Source organism: Branchiostoma lanceolatum, chromosome 3 (genome assembly GCF_035083965.1).
Source record: "Branchiostoma lanceolatum isolate klBraLanc5 chromosome 3, klBraLanc5.hap2, whole genome shotgun sequence".
Classification (NCBI taxonomy): Eukaryota; Metazoa; Chordata; class Leptocardii; order Amphioxiformes; family Branchiostomatidae; genus Branchiostoma; species Branchiostoma lanceolatum.
In genome coordinates this window covers 32,163,603-32,185,533 of record NC_089724.1, presented here as the reverse complement: position 1 = coordinate 32,185,533, position 21,931 = coordinate 32,163,603, and the positions used below count along the sequence as shown (strand labels likewise).

Genomic DNA, 21,931 nt, shown 5'->3' with positions numbered 1-21,931 from the left:
TGATATCTCGTGGATGGGTAGGGTTTACAGAAAGGAAGGTCAAGTTCGATAATGGGCCTTCTAGCGGGCATCTAAGGTACTGCAACAGAGCTTCAAAATTTGGAGGCATATTTTCTGAAAGTGCTATGGTCATGATTTTTGTGTGGTAGATAGTTCATGCCACAGAAAGTAAGTTCTGTAAATTTGGGCCCCCTAGTGGCTTGTTAAGAACTGCAGTGGGTGTTTTTGTTTTGACATTCGGACATGAATAACTTGAGAAGGGGTCGACAGATCGTCGTGATATTTGGTATTTACAGAGCTCAGATGGTGCTTTACATAATCAATGACTAATTATGCAAATCAGGAGCTAATTTGCATAATTAGAAAGGAAAGTTTGTTAACCCACTGCATTTCATAATCGGACATGGGACTGTCAGGTCATGCAACCAGATAGCCTTGCATAAACTTACATGTAGGTCAAATAGATAAACTATCCTGCAAACAGAGGTGTGGGTCCTGCTGGTTTTTAACGCATTCAGTTTAGGCATTTTTGTTCACCATGATTGGCGACATAATGAAAAGGGGACAAAATAGAAAGCCTGACAAAAACACCTAAAAACACGTCAAAAACCAGCCAGACCCACTCCTCTGCTTGGAGAGTACACTGTACCAAAACTGCACCACTGCTACATGTAGGTGCGGAAAAGTCACATGTACATGTACTATGTCTTTCAAAATGTGTATGATATGGAATAAAGATTTATTCTATTCATATATATTGACCGTACCATTTCATCATCACTTTCAACTTACAACACTGCAATATCGAACCTTTGTGGCCCATATAATATCAACATACTCATATTTTTTCATGACCAGTTATAAGATATACATTTGTATCAGCACACTCTACACATATACTAGTCCTGTACCACCAAATAATTTTTAACCCCATCTAGACTGGACTCATTCGCCCCATCATAACTTCCAAATGGTATGGTGCATGATCAAATTTGCAGGGGGTGATAAGCACGTAAATATCAATCACTCTCCATAATGAGCCTTGATTATTTGGCGAAGATAATGTGTTCGTGGAACTCTAGTTACGATTATGATGTTGAAAATACCAGCATCCTATATGTACTTCAGTTTTACATTATAGTTAAACTATATTTGTTGGATCACTTTGGCCTAAATCTAAAAAAACATTTTTCAGGACTGAATTAAAAACACAACTGTTCTTAAATTTCCTAGGCCTTGGTCATGATATTTTTTCCTTGAAACATTGCATGTAGCGGGCTGATAGGTTCCAGTAGTACTGTGAATTGATCTACACACAACACAGTCTGTTTATAGGATATTTGGAATTTCTTTTTTCACAACCAGGAATCTCACCTGCTGAGGTTTCGGTGTCTGTCATACACCTTCTTCAGAGCTTCTGACTGGAGTACTGCTTCTCACCGCTATAAGTAGCCGATGTAGGTGGCGCTTTTGTGGCGAGAATGCAATCCCAAACATGGCTGAGCTTGTATCCCCCTCTCGTCTCGGTTTATCACTGGTGATGACTTTTTGATCCACACTGCCTCCTTAATCCAACGGATGCGTCTGTTACTATTTATGGATGTGTCTGTTACTATCTCTGTCTATTACTTTGGCCCCCTCCCAGTCAATGAGCAGTTGTTTCTAGAAATATGGTCCGTGACTGCAGACATCTTCTCTTTTTGTTGTGCCTGTCTTTTCTGGGATCTGGTGTACTTGACCGCATCAATGTTGTTAGCTTCCTTTTGGTGTTCCTTGAGCCTAGTTCCAAGGGTCCTGCCTGTTTCCCCAATGTATACTTCCTCGCAGCTTGCGTATGGGATCTTGTACACATACAGTAGTCTGTTTTGACTAGGTCATCATTAAACTTGTCCTTGGGATGCACCAACAGGGTTCTCAGAGTTGTTTTAGGGCTTACCGCAGTGGCTACATTATGTTTTCTGAACATCCTTTCCAGTGGCTCTGTGACTCCTTTAATGTAAGGGATGGTCACCATGGCTCTTGCCTTCTCCTCTTGCTGCTTCGAGTTCTTGGTCTTTTCTTTCTGTTTGCATCTCCTCTTTTGCTCCACTTTCTGGAAAGTCCATTCCGGGTAGCCGCAACGCATGAGGGCCCTTTTTATGTGCTGTGTCTCTAGTTCTTTATTCTCAGGTCCTCTGTGACTACTGCGTTACAACGGTCCATTAAGGTGCGGATAACTCCCAGCTTTTGGTGCTGTGGGTGGTGGGACTGGAAGTTTAGATACTGGTCTGTATGTGTGCTCTTCCTGTACACCAGAAGTTTCACTGAGCCGTCCCCCTTACGTTACTAACGGGGTGTCGAGGAAAGGCAGTGTTCCTTTCTTCTCCTCCTCTTCATAGGTGAACTGTATGTTCCCAGTGGGGTCAGTGTTGTTTGGGTGGTCTGTGAGCTCCTGCTGGGCTCCCCTCTTAACAACTTCCATAACATCGTCAACATATCTTTTCAACAGTTTTGGTCTGCATGTGACTGGTACCGTGGCCATGGCTTGTTGTTCCAGCCACTCCATAAACAGGTTGGCCAACACAGGGGACACAGGGCTACCCATGGCTGTACCAAACTTCTGCTGGTAGATGTTACCCCTGAAACTGAAGTACGTAGTTGTACATAGTTGTAACAATGAAAGACAGCAGTTCGAAAATGCCATTTACTTGTTAGTTGGTCCGATTCTTTAAATCCTTGTCTTCCTGGAGCCTTCTTAAGCTTCTAATGATGTTAAGTGTTTCTGGGATAGGAGTGTTAGTGAAGAGAGACACCACATCATGTGTCATTTTCTTCTATCAGAATGGTTGACATTTCTTCTGCAATATTTTTTGAGTTCTTGATGTGGTGTACCGGCTTCCCAACCAGCGGTGCTAACAGGTCAGCTAGGGCTCTCGACGTGTTATATCCTATGGACCCTGTGTACTCGACTATGGGGCACAAAGGATATTCTGGTTTATGTATCTTCGGTGTGCAGTAAATTCTTGGTACGTTTTCTGCAGTAGGATACAAGCATTTATTTTGTTCTTCGGTGACGCATCCATTGGATTAAGGAGGCAGTATGAATCAGGAAGTCATCACCAGTGATGAACCGAGACGAGGGGGGATACATCATCATCATCATCATCATCATCGGTCGGTCGTGCAGCGGCCGATCACACGCCTTCTCCATGTCTGCCGGTCAGTAGCCATCTCGGTGATAGCCTCTGGGCTCAGGTCACCTTCAGCATCCCCAAGCAGGTTCTGGATGTAGGTCAAGTAGCTCGTTTTCTGACGTCCTGGTCGCCTTCTGCCATGTGTCGGGATGTAGAGGGCGTATGTCTTGAGTGGCTCCTCTGTGGGCAGCCTGAGGGCGTGCCCAATAAAGCCCAGTTGTCGCTGTCTGACTCTGTTGATGAGAGGCTGGGTGTTTGTTGACTTGTATATTCGTGCGTTACTCACACGATCAAGGCGCTTAATGTTCAGCATGACTCTATAGCAGGATGTGGCGAATGCATTTATTTTGTTCTCCATATCAAGTGACAGTACCCAGGATTCACATCCATAGAGGAGCACTGACACACATGTGACATCAAAGAGCTTGATTTTGGTGGAGGTGGGGAAAGATGGACTTTTCCAGATCTTTTCCAGTTTCCAGAATGCAGCCCATGCAAGTGCCTTTCGCCTAGAGAGATCGTTCTTACTGGATGCCATCATGGATCCGAGGTATCTAAAGTTTGATACATGTTTAATAGGCTGACCATACACTTCCAGTTGGACTGCAGTTAAAGGTCATGTACTCAGTCTTTGGGACACTGATGACGAGCCCAAGCTGCTTTCCTGCAGCAACAGTACTGGTAAGTTGTGCCTGTGCTTTGGGTACAGAAGACTCGAGCAGGGCGATATCATCGGCGAAATCTAGGTCGTTCAAGGTTTTAGCTGGGTACCTTCTAGATTGGCGAGGATGGGTAACTATACCAGAGTCGGTGTCTTCAGTTGATTTAGTCATCAGAAAGTCAATGAGCACAATGAACAAAAAGGGGGCGAGAACGTCCCCTTGCAGCACCCCTGTGGTGACTTGGAATGGTTCGGAGATGCTACCATCCACCATAACAGCACTTCTTGAGTTGTTGTAGAGTACACTAATTGCATTTACAATGACAGACGGGATACCGTAGTGACGAAGAACAGCAAACATGACATTTCTAGCGATAGAATCGAATGCTTTCTTGAAGTCTATGAACGTGACAACAAGTGGCAGTTGGTGGGTTTGGTAAGCTTCGATGATTCTGCGGAGAATGTGTGTTTGCTGGGCGCAGCTTCTGCCTTGGCGGAAGCCGGCCTGGTTTTTCCTCAGGACTGGGTCAACATGGTCTTTTATCCTCCTCAAGAGTATCTTATTATAGACCTTGGCAGCTATGGACATCAAGGTAATCCCTCTATAGTTGGTCATGAGGCTGAGGTCCCCTTTCTTTGGTAAGGGAACGATGACATTTGTTGTCCATTGCTCAGGTGGGGAGAGTGTTTCAAAAACTTCTTTACAGAATGCATGTATTGTGCTTGCCATTATGTCTCCACCCCCTCGCAGGGCTTCTGCAGTGATCGCACAGTCCAGACCTGCAGCTTTGTTGTTCTTCATGCTGTTGATGGCCTTGACTGTCTCCTCTAGTGTGGGTGGTTTGACACAGATGAGCAGGTCCTGGGCAGCTGGTGGTGGAGAACAGAGGTTTGTGGTCCACTGTCATTGTTCAGTAAGTCTGAGAAGTACTGCCTCCATTCGGAGAGAAGCTCGTTGTCACTAGATGGGGCTGATCCATCTCGCTTCTTGACCTTGTGGTTGGTTCTTCTGTCCTGGCTGGAGAGAGAGTTGATAATTTTTCCAGGTGGAGGTGTGGTCACCTCTCTTGTCAGCTTTCTCAAGGTCTTCTATTTGCTGTTGTGTGAAGGCAAGTTCATCACACTTATATGACTCGTTTAAGCTTGCGTTTAGTTGTCTCCAAGTCTCTTTCGACCGGCGAGTCCTTGCAAGTAGGAATTTTCTCTTTGCCTTGTCTCTCTGGTCACGTAGGGGGGATACAAGCTCAGCCTTGTCTCTCTGGTCACGTAGGGGGGATACAAGCTCAGCCACGTTTGGGATTGCGTTCTTGCTACAAAAGCGCCACCTACATTGGCTAATGTATAGCGGTGAGAAGCAGTACTCCTGTCAGAAGCTCTGAAGAAGGTGTCTGACAGACACCGAAACGAGATTCCTGATTGTGAAAAAAGAAACTCCAAATATCCTATGTTCTACCAACCTGATGAAATTATTTTCGGAAGTCTGTTTATAATTGTTAAGTCATCAACTTCTGATTATCCTCACCTGGGTCTCCTCTTAAAGGCCCTGTAGAGTGGGTCTTGAAGATGGGCGGGAACGTCTGCAAAGTCTTTCTTGAAAGCTCGATCCATCACCTTATCCTCAGCCACAATATTCTCATACTCTTCTCGGAAGTGTTCAACAGCGCCCCTTGCTTCCTGCAGACGAGCTGCGGCCTCGACTTTGGCAGCCTTTTTGACGTCTAGGAGACGATAGAGCTCCTCCTCACGACATGCCAGTTCCTCTTCCGCAAGTATCAGCAACTCCAGACGCACAATCTTCAACTCCTCCTGCAGGGACAACCACAAGTCAGTGACAACTCCACATGTACAATCTACAACTCCTCCTACAGGGACAACCACAAGTCAGTAACCACTCCACATGTACAATCTACAACTCCTCCTACAGGGACAACCACAAGTCAGTAACAACTCCACATGTACAATCTACAACTCCTCCTACAGGGACAACCACAAGTCAGTAATAACTTCACATGTACATTATCTACACTTACTCCTCCTACAGGGACAACCACAAGTCAGTAACAACTCCACATGTACAATCTACAACTCCTCCTACAGGGACAACCACAAGTCAGTAACAACTCCACATGTACAATCTACAACTCCTCCTACAGGGACAACCACAAGTCAGTAACAACTCCACATGTACAATCTACAACTCCTCCTACAGGGACAACCACAAGTCAGTAATAACTTCACATGTACATTATCTACACTTACTCCTCCTACAGGGACAACCACAAGTCAGTAACAACTCCACATGTACAATCTACAACTCCTCCTACAGGGACAACCACAAGTCAGTAATAATTTCACATTGTACAATCTACAGCTCCTCCTACAGGGACAACCACAAGTCAGTAACAACTCCACATGTACAATCTACAACTCCTCCTACAGGGACAACCACAAGTCAGTAACAACTCCACATGTACAATCTACAACTCCTCCTACAGGGACAACCACAAGTCAGTAACAACTCCACATGTACAATCTACAACTCCTCCTACAGGGACAACCACAAGTCAGTAATAACTTCACATGTACATTATCTACACTTACTCCTCCTACAGGGACAACCACAAGTCAGTAACAACTCCACATGTACAATCTACAACTCCTCCTACAGGGACAACCACAAGTCAGTAATAATTTCACATTGTACAATCTACAGCTCCTCCTACAGGGACAACCACAAGTCAGTAACAACTCCACATGTACAATCTACAACTCCTCCTACAGGGACAACCACAAGTCAGTAACAACTCCACATGTACAATCTACAACTCCTCCTACAGGGACAACCACAAGTCAGTAACAACTCCACATGTACAATCTACAACTCCTCCTACAGGGACAACCACAAGTCAGTAACAACTCCACATGTACAATCTACAACTCCTCCTACAGGGACAACCACAAGTCAGTAACAACTCCACATGTACAATCTACAACTCCTCCTACAGGGACAACCACAAGTCAGTAATAACTTCACATGTACATTATCTACACTTACTCCTCCTACAGGGACAACCACAAGTCAGTAACAACTCCACATGTACAATCTACAACTCCTCCTACAGGGACAACCACAAGTCAGTAATAATTTCACATTGTACAATCTACAGCTCCTCCTACAGGGACAACCACAAGTCAGTAACAACTCCACATGTACAATCTACAACTCCTCCTACAGGGACAACCACAAGTCAGTAACAACTCCACATGTACAATCTACAACTCCTCCTACAGGGACAACCACAAGTCAGTAACAACTCCACATGTACAATCTACAACTCCTCCTACAGGGACAACCACAAGTCAGTAACAACTCCACATGTACAATCTACAACTCCTCCTACAGGGACAACCACAAATCAGTAACAGCTCCACTGTCATGTACAATCTACAACTCCTCCTGCAGGGACAACCACAAGTCAGTAAAACTCCTCCTACAGGGACAACCACAAGTCAGTAAAACTCCTCCTACAGGGACAACCACAAGTCAGTAAAAACTCCTCCTACAGGCATAAGTCAGTAACAACTCCAGACATACAGCCATTTTAGTCGGTAACATTGTGCAATTAATAGTTTGGTTGGAAATAAGTAAGCACAACCGACCATAAGCTCACAGCAGTGTTTCCGACAGAGGGCCGTCTTCCCGTCAAATGACGGCCTCGTCTAGCTTGGGACGGCCTGAACGCAGACAGAGGCCGTCCACTCTGAAAAATTCTGTCACACATTTTGCCGAGAAGTCAGTAGAAAAACGAAAAATTCAGACCGGCAATTTGTGTTGTCCACTGAAGCTACCGGGCGTAAGGACGCCGTCCTTCGGCTGACAGTCTGGCAGAAACACTGGCTCACAGAAATTTTAACTTTAAAGAAACACGTCGTCTATATCTTGTAAGGAATCATCATACCTGGTTGATGACCATCTCAGTCTTGACCTTCCTCTTGAACAGCTGACCGAGGGCTTCGTCAAACGAAGCAGATCCTTCAGCGTTCTGAGTCTGCAGCTTCTTCAGCTCGGCCTCAAGATTCTAGTGAGGGGTACAAGAAGAAATTCAGTCTAATGTTTGTCCTGTACATGTTAATGCTATTATTGACTCGGTGTAGTCTTTATTTTTGGTCTGTCTGTTTATTAGGTTGGTGTGTGTCCATTATCTTATATTTGAATACACTGTCAGCAGAGGGGCAGGAAGTGACTGGGAAGATCGATGGTGTCATCAGAAAGGCCAGACTTGCAGGCATGGCAAGAAGTTCAGAGGTGGTAGAAGTCATAGTCAGGCATGACAGACAGGCCAGGTCATGGGGTCAATGGAAGAGGCTACTGTACTAATTCACGGAAGGAATTCTTTTTGGTTTGTCTGTGTTTTTGAAGTGATATACAGTCAAACCTGCCTAGGCGACCACCTCTTCAACACGACCACCTGGCCATGGCGACCACTTTTTCACGGTCCCGAAAATTTTCCCCAACAGCACAAGCATTAAGCAGCTTGCCTAAGGCGACCACCCGTCTAACGCGACCACGACCGCCACAAATCGGGACCGCACAGAGCACAATCCCTGCCCATGGCGACTGTTTCCCAGCGTGTGGTGACATCGGATTTTGCTTTCGGATTTCGCGGAAATGTTTTAAAGACCTTGACGGACAAAAATATATGAATAGCATCGATTCCTCCATTAAGTGCTTTAATAAAACGTTCCCACTATAAACATTGTAAATACAAAGGTTTGTGAATACTTTAATATCGATGTTGTTGTGCCCATCGCAATCTTATAGTTTACCGCAAGCTCGGTTCGGTTTGAACTCAATTTTCAATACGATCACGTAGTGCATGGCGTCAAAAAGTCAGATTTCACAGAAATTACTATCCATGTCTTGTATTTTCAACAAAAATGTGTCTCTGTCTTACTTAATTCCGCCGGAAAATGACTTCGGACTGCGGAGGGCAAAACGTCAGTCGAGACATGTTGTTCCTTGGTCCACAACGCCATCTTGGTTTCAGCGCGGCATAACGCTGACTAAAACATGATGCTTCTGTGTGTGAACATTTAGAATACTGTACTTTCGTTATTGATGAAAATTAATGTTTTTATTTTCGTTTTATTTCTATGACTCTCACAAACCTTTATTGGGCGCTGCTTGCTTGTAATCGCCGACACTGTGCGTTCTGCTGCACTGTTACCTTTATAGCCTCTACCAGGCTCCGTCCGATCGTTGGGAAAATAGTAGAAATCAGCCGCTGTACTTCGCTATACAGGGTAGGTCCGCTATACAGTAAGGTTCCATTTCGATGGCATATTGGACCCTCTCTCCGTAGCTAACTCCCTTGGCACACTATTCACTCTATTTGGCCAATTTCTACTATTTTTCCAGCCATCCCGCGGAGCCTGGTAGAGGCTATTACCTTTCCATGTGGCCGGGAGCTCGGCGGCGGTAACGTTATCACAGCTTTTCGTTTTCATCCTTCAGTTGTCAGATCAAAAACTTTTTGCCCCTTTTATCCAGCGATCCGCGCCCAAAAGAAGGTTGGGGTCAGCAGGTGTTTTCTAGGGACTTGTCTTTAATAGGCCTTAAAACCTAGATTTTATGTGCATGTGTGTACTCAAACGTAACGTGTGAATACGGGAGGGCGCTGCGAGATCATAGAGGCAGACATTTTTTTTAGTCAAAAGTATGATAAAAATTTGTACACGATGTAACGTTAGTATACAAATATTACAACGATAACAGAAAAGATAATTTCTGTAGGATCTTTCTGTCATTGAGAATTGAACCCCTGGTGGGGGTGACATGCTGTCTAAAATCATGTAATTTTCAATCCATCTACGTAGTACACTGTATATTTTGAACACCTCGACCTGGAAACATGTTATGAGTGGAATCCTCTTCATGGCGACCACCTGTCCATCGCGACCGTTTTTCCCCGGTCCCCCGGGCGGTCGCCTTGGACAGGTTTGACTGTATTTTCCATATGCAAGTCGCGTTCACTGTAGAGTGACAGAAAGTGATGTAAATACAGTCAAACTTGCATCCAACTACCAGTCAAGGGACCAAGGAAATATGGTTGTTGACTTGAGTTGGTTGTTGGATAAAACTGGGGTCGGTTCGCTGATTTGTGGGCATAAATGAGGCTGCATAAATACTTAGCACGTGTAGCACTTATCTGCCTGTTATGCATATACATGTAGAATTACAAGACAAGTGAAGAAATACAGTATATACAATAAAAAACAAACTAAACTGTTGTTGTCTACAAGACTACAATGCTAATGGAACCCCATTTTCATAACTGACTAACAACAAGAGAAACAAGAAACTCAAATTGAGTGTAGATATTTTACGGAGGCATGAGATCTTTGAAGTCTAATGTTATGCTTAATGTAAGTTAATGTTATACTAAAGTTATAGAGAGGAAAGATGGTGGGACAGCCTAGGATAGACTTCTGAGCTAGTCTTACATATAAAATTATGTAGTACTCATGATTTCATGATGATCATAATGACAATTGTCAAAACCATCACGGAATAAACTGTTTTTTAGCTTGCAAAGTTGCATTGCACTACAAAGTACTTGAAAAAGAATCATGCTTCACTTGAGGATAACAAAATAAGAAGATGCTACAGGTTGTTTTCACTCCTTGTATACAAATCTGAGATAATATTATCTATAAAAAACTTTTTTAAATGTATAATTCATGAATGAGTTGTTAAAGAGAAAACATTAAGTAATGATTTTCTCAAATATTCGAGGCTCCCCAGTGTTTGTATGTCTTGATGCTTCTAAAGCATTCGATCGTGTTAACCACTACATATTGTTTTACAAACTGCTCAGCAGAGGAGTGCCTGTGTTTTTGGTATGAATTGTTTGTTGGTTTCATATGTTGCCCTTCAGAGTGCGCTGGGGGACTACCGTTTCTGATAGCTTCAGCCCCAGCAACAGCATCCCCCCATATGCATGCAGGGGAGCTTATTGTCTCCCATCTTATTTAACATTTAAATAGCCGATCTCAGCAATGAGGTTAAACAATGCCAAAGCAGGTTGTTATATTGTCATGGTTTCCGTAAACCACCTAATGTATGCAGATGGCATATATAAAGCCTTGCAAAAGTTAATGAGTACATGTATGTGAGGGCTTTGGAGCTGATAATGATGTCAAATTCTGTGATAAGAATTCAAAACCAATACTATGTATTTCCCATGTCCCCGCCTACATTTGAATGGTGCACCACCCTCAGTGGAGTTATACGGTACCCTTCTGGTCTACATCTCCTCAGCCACATACTTGGGCTTTCAAATTACCCCAACCTTTCCGATGATGATTCTATTCATAAAAAAACTAGACAGCTCTACCCTTAAGCAAATTCTCTCTCCCGTACATTCTATCTATGCTCTGCCGAGGTGAAGCGCTTTCTCATATCACAGTGTTCTGCCATGTACTGCACACACCTTTCATAGTCACTCATCTTTGCCTAACTATTGTCAACTTGTCCTTCCGCCCGCACGTTTTTACACTACTTGATATGCAATGTTTGTGTTATATGTAAATATCTTAGTAAGTTATTCTTAATAAGGGCCTTGGGCCTGATGCAAAGAATAAATAAATAAATAAATGAATATGATGTCATTACAACATGGCAAGTCCTACCTTGCGATATTTCTCCCTCTCTTCCGCCAGTTCCTTGACTTTCTTCTCATAGTCCACCGCTGCTTTCTTCTCCTCCTCTGTCCACTCAGTCTCAAGCTTCCCGTCTGCCATAAACGTTGGCTTGGGGATGTCCTAACCACCAACACCAATCAACAAGTTTGGTTAGAAACAATCACGGGGTGTAAAATACTGGACGTATATATTGATATGCACTTTGGTGCACCCTGTACACCTGTTTTTTTACTAGTATGGGACCGGTGTACAATGTACCTATAGTACCATATTTTTTCGATTAAAGTACGCACCCTAATTAAAGTACGCACCCCCGATTCGGGCAAAGTTTCAGGCAAATTTGCGGCCTTGAAACGTAAAATGAGAAAACCCGAATAAAGTACGCACCCTTTCTCCGGGCCGATGTCACAGTTGAAATGTCCCGACAAGTACATGTCCTGGAGGCAGATCCTACCACAAATGATTGTTTAAAAATACATTTAAGTCGTTAAATAAGTGATTGTGTCGTAGCTCGTTTTCTAGCAGGAACTTTTTATGTTTCATCCTTTATAAAGCACGTTGAACTTCATCACGTTACCCTGCTCGGTCCATATCATATATAATAGCACCGGCCGTGAGGTACAGATTTGTAAATCATCGGAGGAAAATTGAGATCATATTCACAACACTGGGTAAGAATGATGTGATCAGAAAACACTCTTCCGATAATGACAATATATAGTTATTTCTTGATACAATAGAACGCGACAAAATATAGTTTTCACTGCAACACATAGCATGCCGCAGACAACCGTCAGAGAAGAAGCGGGATGGTGTTGTAAATCGTTTCCTACTTATATATTTGGGCGGCCTGTTTCTTATAATTTTCGTCCAAGACCTAAAAACTATTACATAAGTTCGAAACCCGGTATTTCCCCGTGAAATACGGCGTTACATCCAACCGAAAACTGGAAAACCGCAATGATTTTCTGCCAGGCCCTTCGCTGCCCCGACACGCCTGCCGCGGCTTGGATTGCGTAATACTATGCAAATATTGCGTGACGCAATCGCATTACGCCTCTCTTATTGGTTGCTGCTAGCTGCTGCTAGCTGCTGCTAAACTAGTGGCGCGAAATGGCGGTGTCCGAGCTTTGATATACCTGCCGAAATTAAGCGTATTATGACGTTTATAATCGGTGCATACGCAGAATTTAACGGGCCAACGTTAAAAGAAAGGAGTCCTCTGTCAAATAGTCCACTTTGAAGCTGCCATAGGGTGCTTTTTATTGAAAAATTTTTCGTGTTAATATAAACGTTTTTCGTGTTAATATAAATGATGCACGTACGACTGTCGTTTATTGAAGTTCAACTTTATTTTCACGCGTCAACGTTCTTATCTAAACGTTCTATGGACGAATCAGTGCTATTCGGCGGTCCCCTCATCCGTGTTCCGGCTGGTTTCAGGTTCTGCTCCAATTTGTCGGGACGGTGACCTCAAACAAAGTACGCACCCCCGCTTTGGCGATATCCTGAGACACTTATTGGATTTTGAAAAGTTTCAAAAGTGCGTACTTTAATCGAGAAAATACGGTAGATATTTGTTGCTACGGTATTAATATCATATAGTTTGTTTAAAATCTAGCAATAGAATTTCATAAACAAGTTCTGAAAAGTGAGGTTGATAATTAGGTTTTGCTGAGTCAGACATTCTACTTTATTTTACATGTTGTGTACCCTAAATTTTTTCTGTGCACCTAAATGTCTGGTGTGAAAAGTGCTTACACTGTACTTACAGTGCATGTTAGTACACAACTGACCTGCTTGAGTTCGTCCTCTTTCTTGACTTCCAAGACTCCTCCCATCATGTCAATCAACCCACGCTCACGAGCATTGTCGCCCTGTCACAGGAAAAAATGTTAGCGTGTTCAAATAAAAGTCCATCTGTGACCGCAACTGAGATTATGAGGACTTTATACACAATGTACATATTTCCATACGCAAAGTTATGCACTTAGTAACCAACAAGTTTTTGGTTAGTCCTCTGACCCTACTAATTGACACATTGAAATGACCTAAAGTTGAGGGCTGTGTGACTCCTGGGCACCTCTGACCCAAATTTCTGTTCAGGTCACGTGACTTAGGCTTTGGGTCATTTCAACTTGTTAAGGGTCAGAGGATTGACCGAAAGCTTGGTGGTCAGCACTTTTCTTTGTGTACAGAAAAAGCCTATAAAAATCTTTATAACTGTTACTGAGTAAGTGTGGTCACAGTTGTCAGTGTTGAATTTTACCTCACTCTACACATGGCTCTAGCTGAGAGACTAACTACTGTGACAGTAACTGTTACATTTACAGTGATGTTGTGACTTATTTTCCGTTCTACCATTGCCAACCCATGGTAAAATTCTAATTACTATTTGTCTATATCTGCTAAACGGAATGTGTACAAGATCATTCTGCTGTAAGTGAGCAAATTGCTTCTTTCTTGTGCATACAATGCTGTGTACACCTGGGTGCCCTGAATTTTCACCAATGACAAGACTCTATGTACAAGACTGCTATGAAATACTTTAATATCTACAGGTGTACATCACTTACACGTTTACTTGTCCAGTAAGCCTGCCATTGTTATATAAGGCACAAATAACTTCATATATACTTAAGGTACAAGACATGTTCAACAAATTATATCATATTTAATAAAGCAACTACAGAATCTCATTCCTCTGTGAAATATTTAGAGCTTTGTAAATTTCTTGCTGTGCTGTCTAAGTACACTATGAAGATTGTTACTGAGGCATGGGGAAAACTCTGGACTAAACCATTTCCTTTCACCTTTCTGGCACCTTTGACCCAATTTCCTGTCAGTGTCTCCAACGTGCCTAAGTATTCAAATGCCAATAGCAAAACTGCAGACACACACGGCTACAAGCAAACACACTAAGTAATACATATCCCTCAATTTTCCTGGAGGAAATAACCATTACATCAATTTATACTGAATTCAACAGACAATGTATAGGGAAACTGTCTTGCCTTGCAGTCCTTTCAGATGCCCTAATCCACAAGAACATTAAATCATACGCAAACAAAAGATTATTTTCATTGTTAAAGAATCCTTTTAGCCTGCATTTGTTAATGGGATCAAGTTCAAATTTCCTGCAATTCTCACCTGTTCCTTTAGGCGGCGCTCTTCCTCCTTCTTTTTCTGCTGTTCAATGACTTTTTGCTCTTCTGGGCTGACATACTTCTCTACTTGCACCTACAGAAAGAAATATACATTGGAAGAAACTCCGGACCCGTGACTCTCACAGTAACGGAAACAACCAGAACAAATGGACATGGCCATATGCCAACTTTCACCTTGTGTTGTTGTGCTACTATTTGGGCATGAGATTTTTAAAATTTGAGTATAATTAGTCACGTTAGGGACCGCATTCTTCACACTGCAGCAGCAACACCTAGCAGCAATGTGAAGTAGAAGCAGTCAGTATTGCCCTTAGGAAGGTGACAGATGATCACCGAAACGTTGGCTTTGTAAAAACACTTAACAGCCTAACTACTTGGACATTCGGCACCAACAACCATTCATCATCTAACACCACTCTGATGATTATTCAAAGATTCAAACAAACACACAGAGGAAATCTCACCTCACTGTCTTCCACGACAAGCAGTTTCTCCGGCTGTTCATCGATGGTCAGGGCCGGCAGCCAGGCTGCCTCCGCCAGGTCAAGGTCGTCCAGGATCTTGGTGATGCGAGCGTTGCGCTCCTTGATGCGCACCATCTCCTGCTGTTTCATCTGCGCAACTGACTCAAACTGTTTGTTGAACGCTTCCTTCATGCGATAGATGGCATCCTGAGAAAGAAATTGTTCACAAGGTACAATAAGAGGCATTCAAGCAACATTCTGCATCAGATTCAGTACTGATATTTTGTACATTTACACATATAATGTATGATAATGACACATTCTCTTTCCTCTCTCCCCGTTTCCTTCAAGAGAGATCTGACACAGTTTAGCTGAAGCTGTATCAGTGGCAACTGCAGCATAAACCAAGATGCAGGCCTACATGGGTCAACACTCTAAGATTAAGAAAGGCAGCAAGGAAAGAAAGATAGTAGCAGGAAATGCATGTATTGTGTTGAAATTCGGCAGACTGACTTTTCTTTATGCTGAAATTCTGGTGCTCTTACACTTTCCGTAGAATTCACTTATTATGAGCAGTCCTGCTATACAAATCATGTGGAATTAAAACCGCAATGCCTGCTCGCCAACATTAGCTTAATAAGTTTTTACCATACCTTCAGTAGTACGACCTGGTTGATTTTCTGTTCCCTCGTGTGGAGGTCGAACTGGCTGTAGTAGTACTCGTTATCCCCTCCGTAGCCCTCGGCCAGACTGCCAGTGACAGACGGAGCCTCCTTCCCCTCCGCGCCCTCGTCATCATCCAACAGTTCCTCCTCCTGGGTCGTCTTTGGACCCGTGCTTGCCTTGGTTGTAACTTCAACAACGTCTTTACGGGCCTGAGGGTCAAAATCGGCAAAATAGTCAGAAACTCAATATCCTGAGTTCCATGACAGTTACATCAAGGAAACAGTTTCCCTGTTCTGTTGTTTTGCACTTCCTTGATCTGGCCCTTGAGGCAAACTGTTTAACATACATTTTCAAACTCTAACGGTTTTATATTCCTGGCTTTCACCATGACTTCTTCACCATAAATTCATGACACCAACAAAGATGCATTTACTATATACAGCTAAAACAGTAGCTGTACGATAGAAAACCTCCTTTTCCCTCCTTCCTGGAAATAAAACCACTGCAAAAGTAAATGAATTTACAGTATTTGCTCACAGTTATGGTAATGTTTGGTGACATTTCCCACATTTAGAGTACAGAAAAACCATGATCAGCTGCAGATGTGACAGCATTTTATCTTGTACATTTTTGCAAGCGAAATAAAACTTAAAAGTGTTTTTTTTTTTTGGACTATAAACTTTGTGCTCGCTGGAATACATACATGGAAATGGATTTGTCATTGGAGCTGCAGTGGTTGTGCATTTATGATGACATTGTGACACAACATGTAACTGATACAACTACATCCTAAATATAGGGTGTTTCCATATAGCAACCTCAAGCGAGTATCTCACTGGACTTTGCCAGCCATTCACAAAGTGGCACCAAACAGCACAATTTGTCGCCTGAACATTTTGGAATGTAAAAAAATTTGAAATGCTGTAAATGGGCACAAAATGGTGAATTCTAATCATCGTACATTGGTTTTGAATTCAGTGGCAACACTATGATTTTGAATAGAGTAAAGTTGTATCTGATTTGGAGCCAAAACTCGAGAATGTGACATTCTGGGCGTGGCGATTTTGATTTTTCAAGGTCATGTAGTTCATCCCTGCATTGCACGTCACACGTCAATGTGACCGCAAGGGAAAATTCATGTAAAAAGTTGGCGTAATTTGATATTGATTTTGCAATTTGGTGCAGTCCAGTAAGATACAGTCATTGACAAGCTTTACAGAAACATTTAGTGTTCCTTCACCATGTGATTAGTTGTGTGACACCAATACCAGCATGCTCTTTATAGATCCATGGTAGTAAGGAAGTTAAAAATGATCCTTTACACCAGGACCTATGATCTTTGTGCACCTTATACTTTAACACCACCGTTTACATTGATTGCAGCATGACGAAGTTTATCCAAGTTTGCTTAAATCCTTGCACCCTTATGTTTATCACATCACCAAAGACAAGCAAAATGCAAATTAGGGCAAGGCCCCATACATTGGTTTCAAAATCTGATATGACACTAGCATCATCAGGGAATTGTTCATCAGGTCCTGGGGTCCTGGACACAGCAAATGCCGCCTCTGTTTTGCTGATTTCCTTCCAAGCCTGATATCAGCATGTGGGGCAAAAATCACTCTGGTAATACAAAATTGTACCCAAAACTTCTAAATTATCCCTTCATAGGTTATGATAATCTTATGCAATACTCTATACAGTGTATAACATTAATATACAAATTTACAAGTTATAGAGAGACAGTTAGATCAGACGATGTTCACTGTTGCACTCCAATCAGAATGCTAGGAATGTGTTAGGTTGGTCTCCCATTAGTAAATCCTAAATTTCAAGTCAATCTATTGATCTAAAGTGAACTGAATGGAAGTTGAAAAGTTCTGTCTTTGAAGCAAACATCTTTAGATTTGTTTTGCAAAGTGGCATTTGATATTGTTTGAATTCTTAAGCAATTGAAAACTGCACTTTGTCTTAAGATTCCAATATCTCATACAACTATCAAAAGGCTTTATATTATAATGTGACTGAAAGTTCAATTTTGTGGTGTTATCCTTTGATTGCCTTGTGTGGTCTTTTCTGGCTAACAGATGCTCCAATCAGTGATGTGTCTGATGGTGGATGGTGTTCAGCATCAAGGACAGGTGAGCTTAGATGTGAGTGGATGGTGTTAAGCATCAAGGAAAGGTGTGTTTACCTGTGTGTGGATGGTGTTCAGGGACAGGTGTATCTACCTGTGTGTGGATGGCATTCAGCACCAAGGACAAGTGTGTTCACCTGTGCCCAGATCATGTTTAGCACCAAGGATGGGTGTGTTTAACTGCAATTGGAATTGTGGATGGTATTCAGCACCAAGGACAGGAGTGGATTGTGTTCAGTACCAGCGACAGATGTTTTAGCTGTGTGTGGATGTTGTTTAGCATCAGGCACAGGTGTAGTCATATGTGAGTGTGGGTAGCATTCAGCACCAAGGACAGATGTGTTTACCTGTGTATGGATTGTATTCAGCACCAGGCACAGGTGTTTGCCTGTCTGTAGATGGCATTCAGCACCAAGGAGAGATGTGTTTAGCAGTATGTGGATGGTGTTCAGCACCAGGCACAGGTGTTTGCCTGTCTGTAGATGGCATTCAGCACCAAGGAGAGATGTGTTTTGCAATAATGTGGATGGTGTTCAGCACCCAGGACAGGTGTGTTTGCCTGTGTGTAGATGGCACTTAGCACCAAGGAGAGATGTGTTTAGCAGTATGTGGATGGTGTTCAGCACCAGGCACAGGTGTTTGCCTGTCTGTAGATGGCATTCAGCACCAAGGAGAGATGTGTTTTGCAATAATGTGGATGGTGTTCAGCACCCAGGACAGGTGTGTTTGCCTGTGTGTGGATGGCATTTAGCACCAAGGAGAGATGTGTTTAGCAGTATGTGGATGGTGTTCAGCACCAGGGACAGGTGTTTGCCTGTGTGTAGATGGCGTTCAGCACCAAGGAGAGATGTGTTTAGCAGTATGTGGATGGTGTTCAGCACCAGGGACAGGTGTTTGCCTGTGTGTAGATGGCGTTCAGCACCAAGGAGAGATGTGTTTTGCAATATGTGGATGGTGTTCAGCACCCAGGACAGGTGTGTTTGCCTGTGTGTAGATGGCGTTTAGCACCAAGGAGAGATGTGTTAAGCAGTATGTGGATGGTGTTCAGCACCAGGGACAGGTGTTTGCCTGTGTGTAGATGGCGTTCAGCACCAAGGAGAGATGTGTTTAGCAGTATGTGTATGGTGTTCAGCACCAGGGACAGGTGTTTGCCTGTGTGTAGATGGCGTTCAGCACCACGGAGAGATGTGTTTTGCAGTATGTGGATGGCGTTCAGCACCAAGAGCAGATAGGTTTGCCTGTGTGTTCAGCACAAGAATATCTGTTGCATGCATTTGTCTTAAAAGGAAACATTCTTACCGCAAGCTCTGCAATCTCTATCTTCCTGATTCTTGTGACGCGAGCAACTTCATCCGCCTCTTGTTTGGTCCGCTCTCGGAGCGGGTAGTTGCTGACATCAGTGTTGGTGTGGAATGCCTGTCAGATCAAAGACAAAAAAGAACACATCTTCAATCCAGGACGGTGTGAATGCTATTTTCAATGAGGCGTAGCAAGCTATTTTCATTCACTGATAATCGTAGCCGGCCCACTCTAATCCAACATTGAGCATTGTTGGTAAATTATTCATGAAGCATAATTAGTCGCTCTGATTCTAAGTAGTACCTTATTTGCCATCCTGAATTCATTGTCAAGCATTGTTGACAAAGTCTTAGTTTCGCATTGTTGAACGATAGATTGCCCAAAGTGACAATGGAGCACCCGGTTGCAACACCCTAGCCAGACAAACTGCCTGTTGCAAGAACAAGTCAATTTACTGTTAACCGTTGCTGTCCTGAAATAATAATTGAGCATTGACAGTTTTCCTAAATCTACCATTGAACATACCCAGGATCCCCCCATGGAGACCCTCATCCAGTCATCTGCAGCTATACAGATTTGCTGTGTATTCTAATATGTAAGTTCTCAATCTAAATCAAACATTTGCTTCAATCCAAATTCTACAGAAAACAGAACTTTCTTCCATCTTGATACTGCAGAGTGGAGTTTGAACTTTAAACTTTGAGTTTGCTTACCAGTACATTGCGACCTTTGACCTTCATGGAATCCCAGCATTCCCTCTTGATGAGGTCACGGAGGTACTGGAGGGCCAGCATCTTGAACTCCAGTTCTTCTCGCAGCTGTGGAATGAACAAAATGGCTGGCTGATGACCACATATTGAAGAGATTAAAGACATAACCAGACCAAACTGCCAACAGCCTGGTGGGCTAGACAATAGACAGTTCAGGCTGCAAAACACATGTACAGTATTAATGGGCAACCCCCGTCCCCAATAGTAGTTCGGGTATGAAGTAGTGCGTCACATTGCTTGAAAAGGCCGTAGTTTTTCTTCTGTGCACGTTAGCGAGGCTGAAACTGTGGTGAATGGTAGAGGAATACATCAGTTTTGAGACTGTACGAGTTTGATCATGATGTTTGTTCCGTCGGGTTGGATTCGCGCCTGAATATTGTTAGCGCCCGACTTCTGTGAGTCGGCTGCAGTACGGTGACCTCCGCTGGGGGTCATATCAATGAGGCTTTTAAAAGAGAAGGAGCCAGGAAATTTAACCTTATTTTCACATATTTTGTAGATTGAACCTTGAGGTCAAACATATTTAAATCTAGCACCCTAATTGTGCACCTTTCTATAAATTTTCAAGCATCGAAGCTTCTCACTTTGGGATCCTTAACTATGTAAATCCCTATACTATTATATTAGGCGAAATACTGTGGTCTTAACCTTAACTGTTACAGTACTGATATATATGATAAGAAAGTGTTATGTACCTAGCCAATGGTTCAGTAACTGTCTGTCACCTTCCTCAGAGCAAAACTGACTGGTTCTATATTGTATTGCAGTCGGGTGTAACTGCTGCAGTGTGAAGAATGCAGTTCTAAACGTGACTGAGGTTATATCCCACCTTGTCCTTGCTCTGAGGAAGGTGACAGACATTATATATCACCAAAACGTTGGCTAGGTACATGTTACGTAAAGAACTTTGTTATCCAGACTTTTCCAAACCTGATGAAACTGTTCATGACATACTAAAATAATACTAGTACTTTACTAATAGTTGTCTGATGTAAGTCAGAATTTGGATGTTTTTTCTGGTACCAATCAGTTGCTGGATTGACTTCGGAAAGGTGCTTTGAGGCAGTGTCTGTTTGAAAATGCAATTGACTGTTTTTTTTCTTTTCTGGATTAAGGGTTTGTCCTATTTTCCTAGATCTTTTAAAATGTGATGCTAATTTTGTCAAATTTCTTGTACAATTTTTCTTATTGGCCTCCCAACTATTTTCCCCTGGTCCTTTGCTAAGATGATAATTACTCACAGCTGCCACCCTGTCGTCAGCATCAGCCTGCATCCTCTTTTGTTCTGCTGTGTCCAGGTTAAACTCTGAACGGTCCAGCTTTTCTATGTCAGGCCGCTCAGCATTCTCTGCCATCATGGAGTGTATCTACAGGAAAAAACAGTCCACAAGTTAGCATTAAAAGTGGTCATGGCATGGTGAGAGATTGTATCTAACCTTCTCCCTGCTACCTAACCCTACAACCAATACAAATATGGCTTCCTTAGCAGACTGAAGGTTAGGGTTAAGAGTCATAACTACACCAGAGCATAATGCAAAAAACATCAGTTTGAAAATGCCACAAGATAGAATAGTTGGGGTCTTCAACTTCACCCTCTGTGAAAATGAAACCGTCCCGAACGGCCGAACACCGTCCGTGACAGGCGTCGACTGAAATCCAATGTGTCCTGAATTATGACGGCAGACGCCTTGGACGGGTTGTAATACTCCTGATGACACGTCTTGAACGGTCCGAACGGCCTGAAAAACGACCGGACGCGTCTACATTGGCTCATTTGATGGCGTCGTTGAGCGTCCGAGAAAACATCCCAGACGTTTTGGACAGCGTCCGCACGGGCCCCCCGCTAGGTTGCAGACGCGGCCCGGGGACGCTAGGGACGGGCGCCAAACG

General features: G+C 43.0%; 1 protein-coding gene across 2 annotated transcripts in view; it reads right to left on the bottom strand.

Annotated features, from left to right (window-relative positions):
* Nucleotides 1–21,931, bottom strand: part of LOC136431439 (cilia- and flagella-associated protein 43-like) — a 75,685-nt gene that overhangs the window by 6,200 nt on the left and 47,554 nt on the right. Inside the window, exons 20-30 of one of the 2 annotated variants that reach the window (XM_066422812.1) lie at nucleotides 21,283–21,408; nucleotides 19,985–20,089; nucleotides 19,272–19,388; nucleotides 17,318–17,428; nucleotides 15,823–16,044; nucleotides 15,170–15,376; nucleotides 14,689–14,778; nucleotides 13,335–13,415; nucleotides 11,527–11,658; nucleotides 7,794–7,913; nucleotides 5,357–5,640 (exon numbers count right to left, since the gene is read on the bottom strand). In XM_066422812.1, coding sequence (XP_066278909.1) covers nucleotides 5,357–5,640; nucleotides 7,794–7,913; nucleotides 11,527–11,658; nucleotides 13,335–13,415; nucleotides 14,689–14,778; nucleotides 15,170–15,376; nucleotides 15,823–16,044; nucleotides 17,318–17,428; nucleotides 19,272–19,388; nucleotides 19,985–20,089; nucleotides 21,283–21,408 — 1,595 coding nt within the window. The remainder of the gene's footprint in view (nucleotides 1–5,356; nucleotides 5,641–7,793; nucleotides 7,914–11,526; nucleotides 11,659–13,334; nucleotides 13,416–14,688; nucleotides 14,779–15,169; nucleotides 15,377–15,822; nucleotides 16,045–17,317; nucleotides 17,429–19,271; nucleotides 19,389–19,984; nucleotides 20,090–21,282; nucleotides 21,409–21,931) is intronic. The other variant, XM_066422813.1, reaches the window with a different exon arrangement.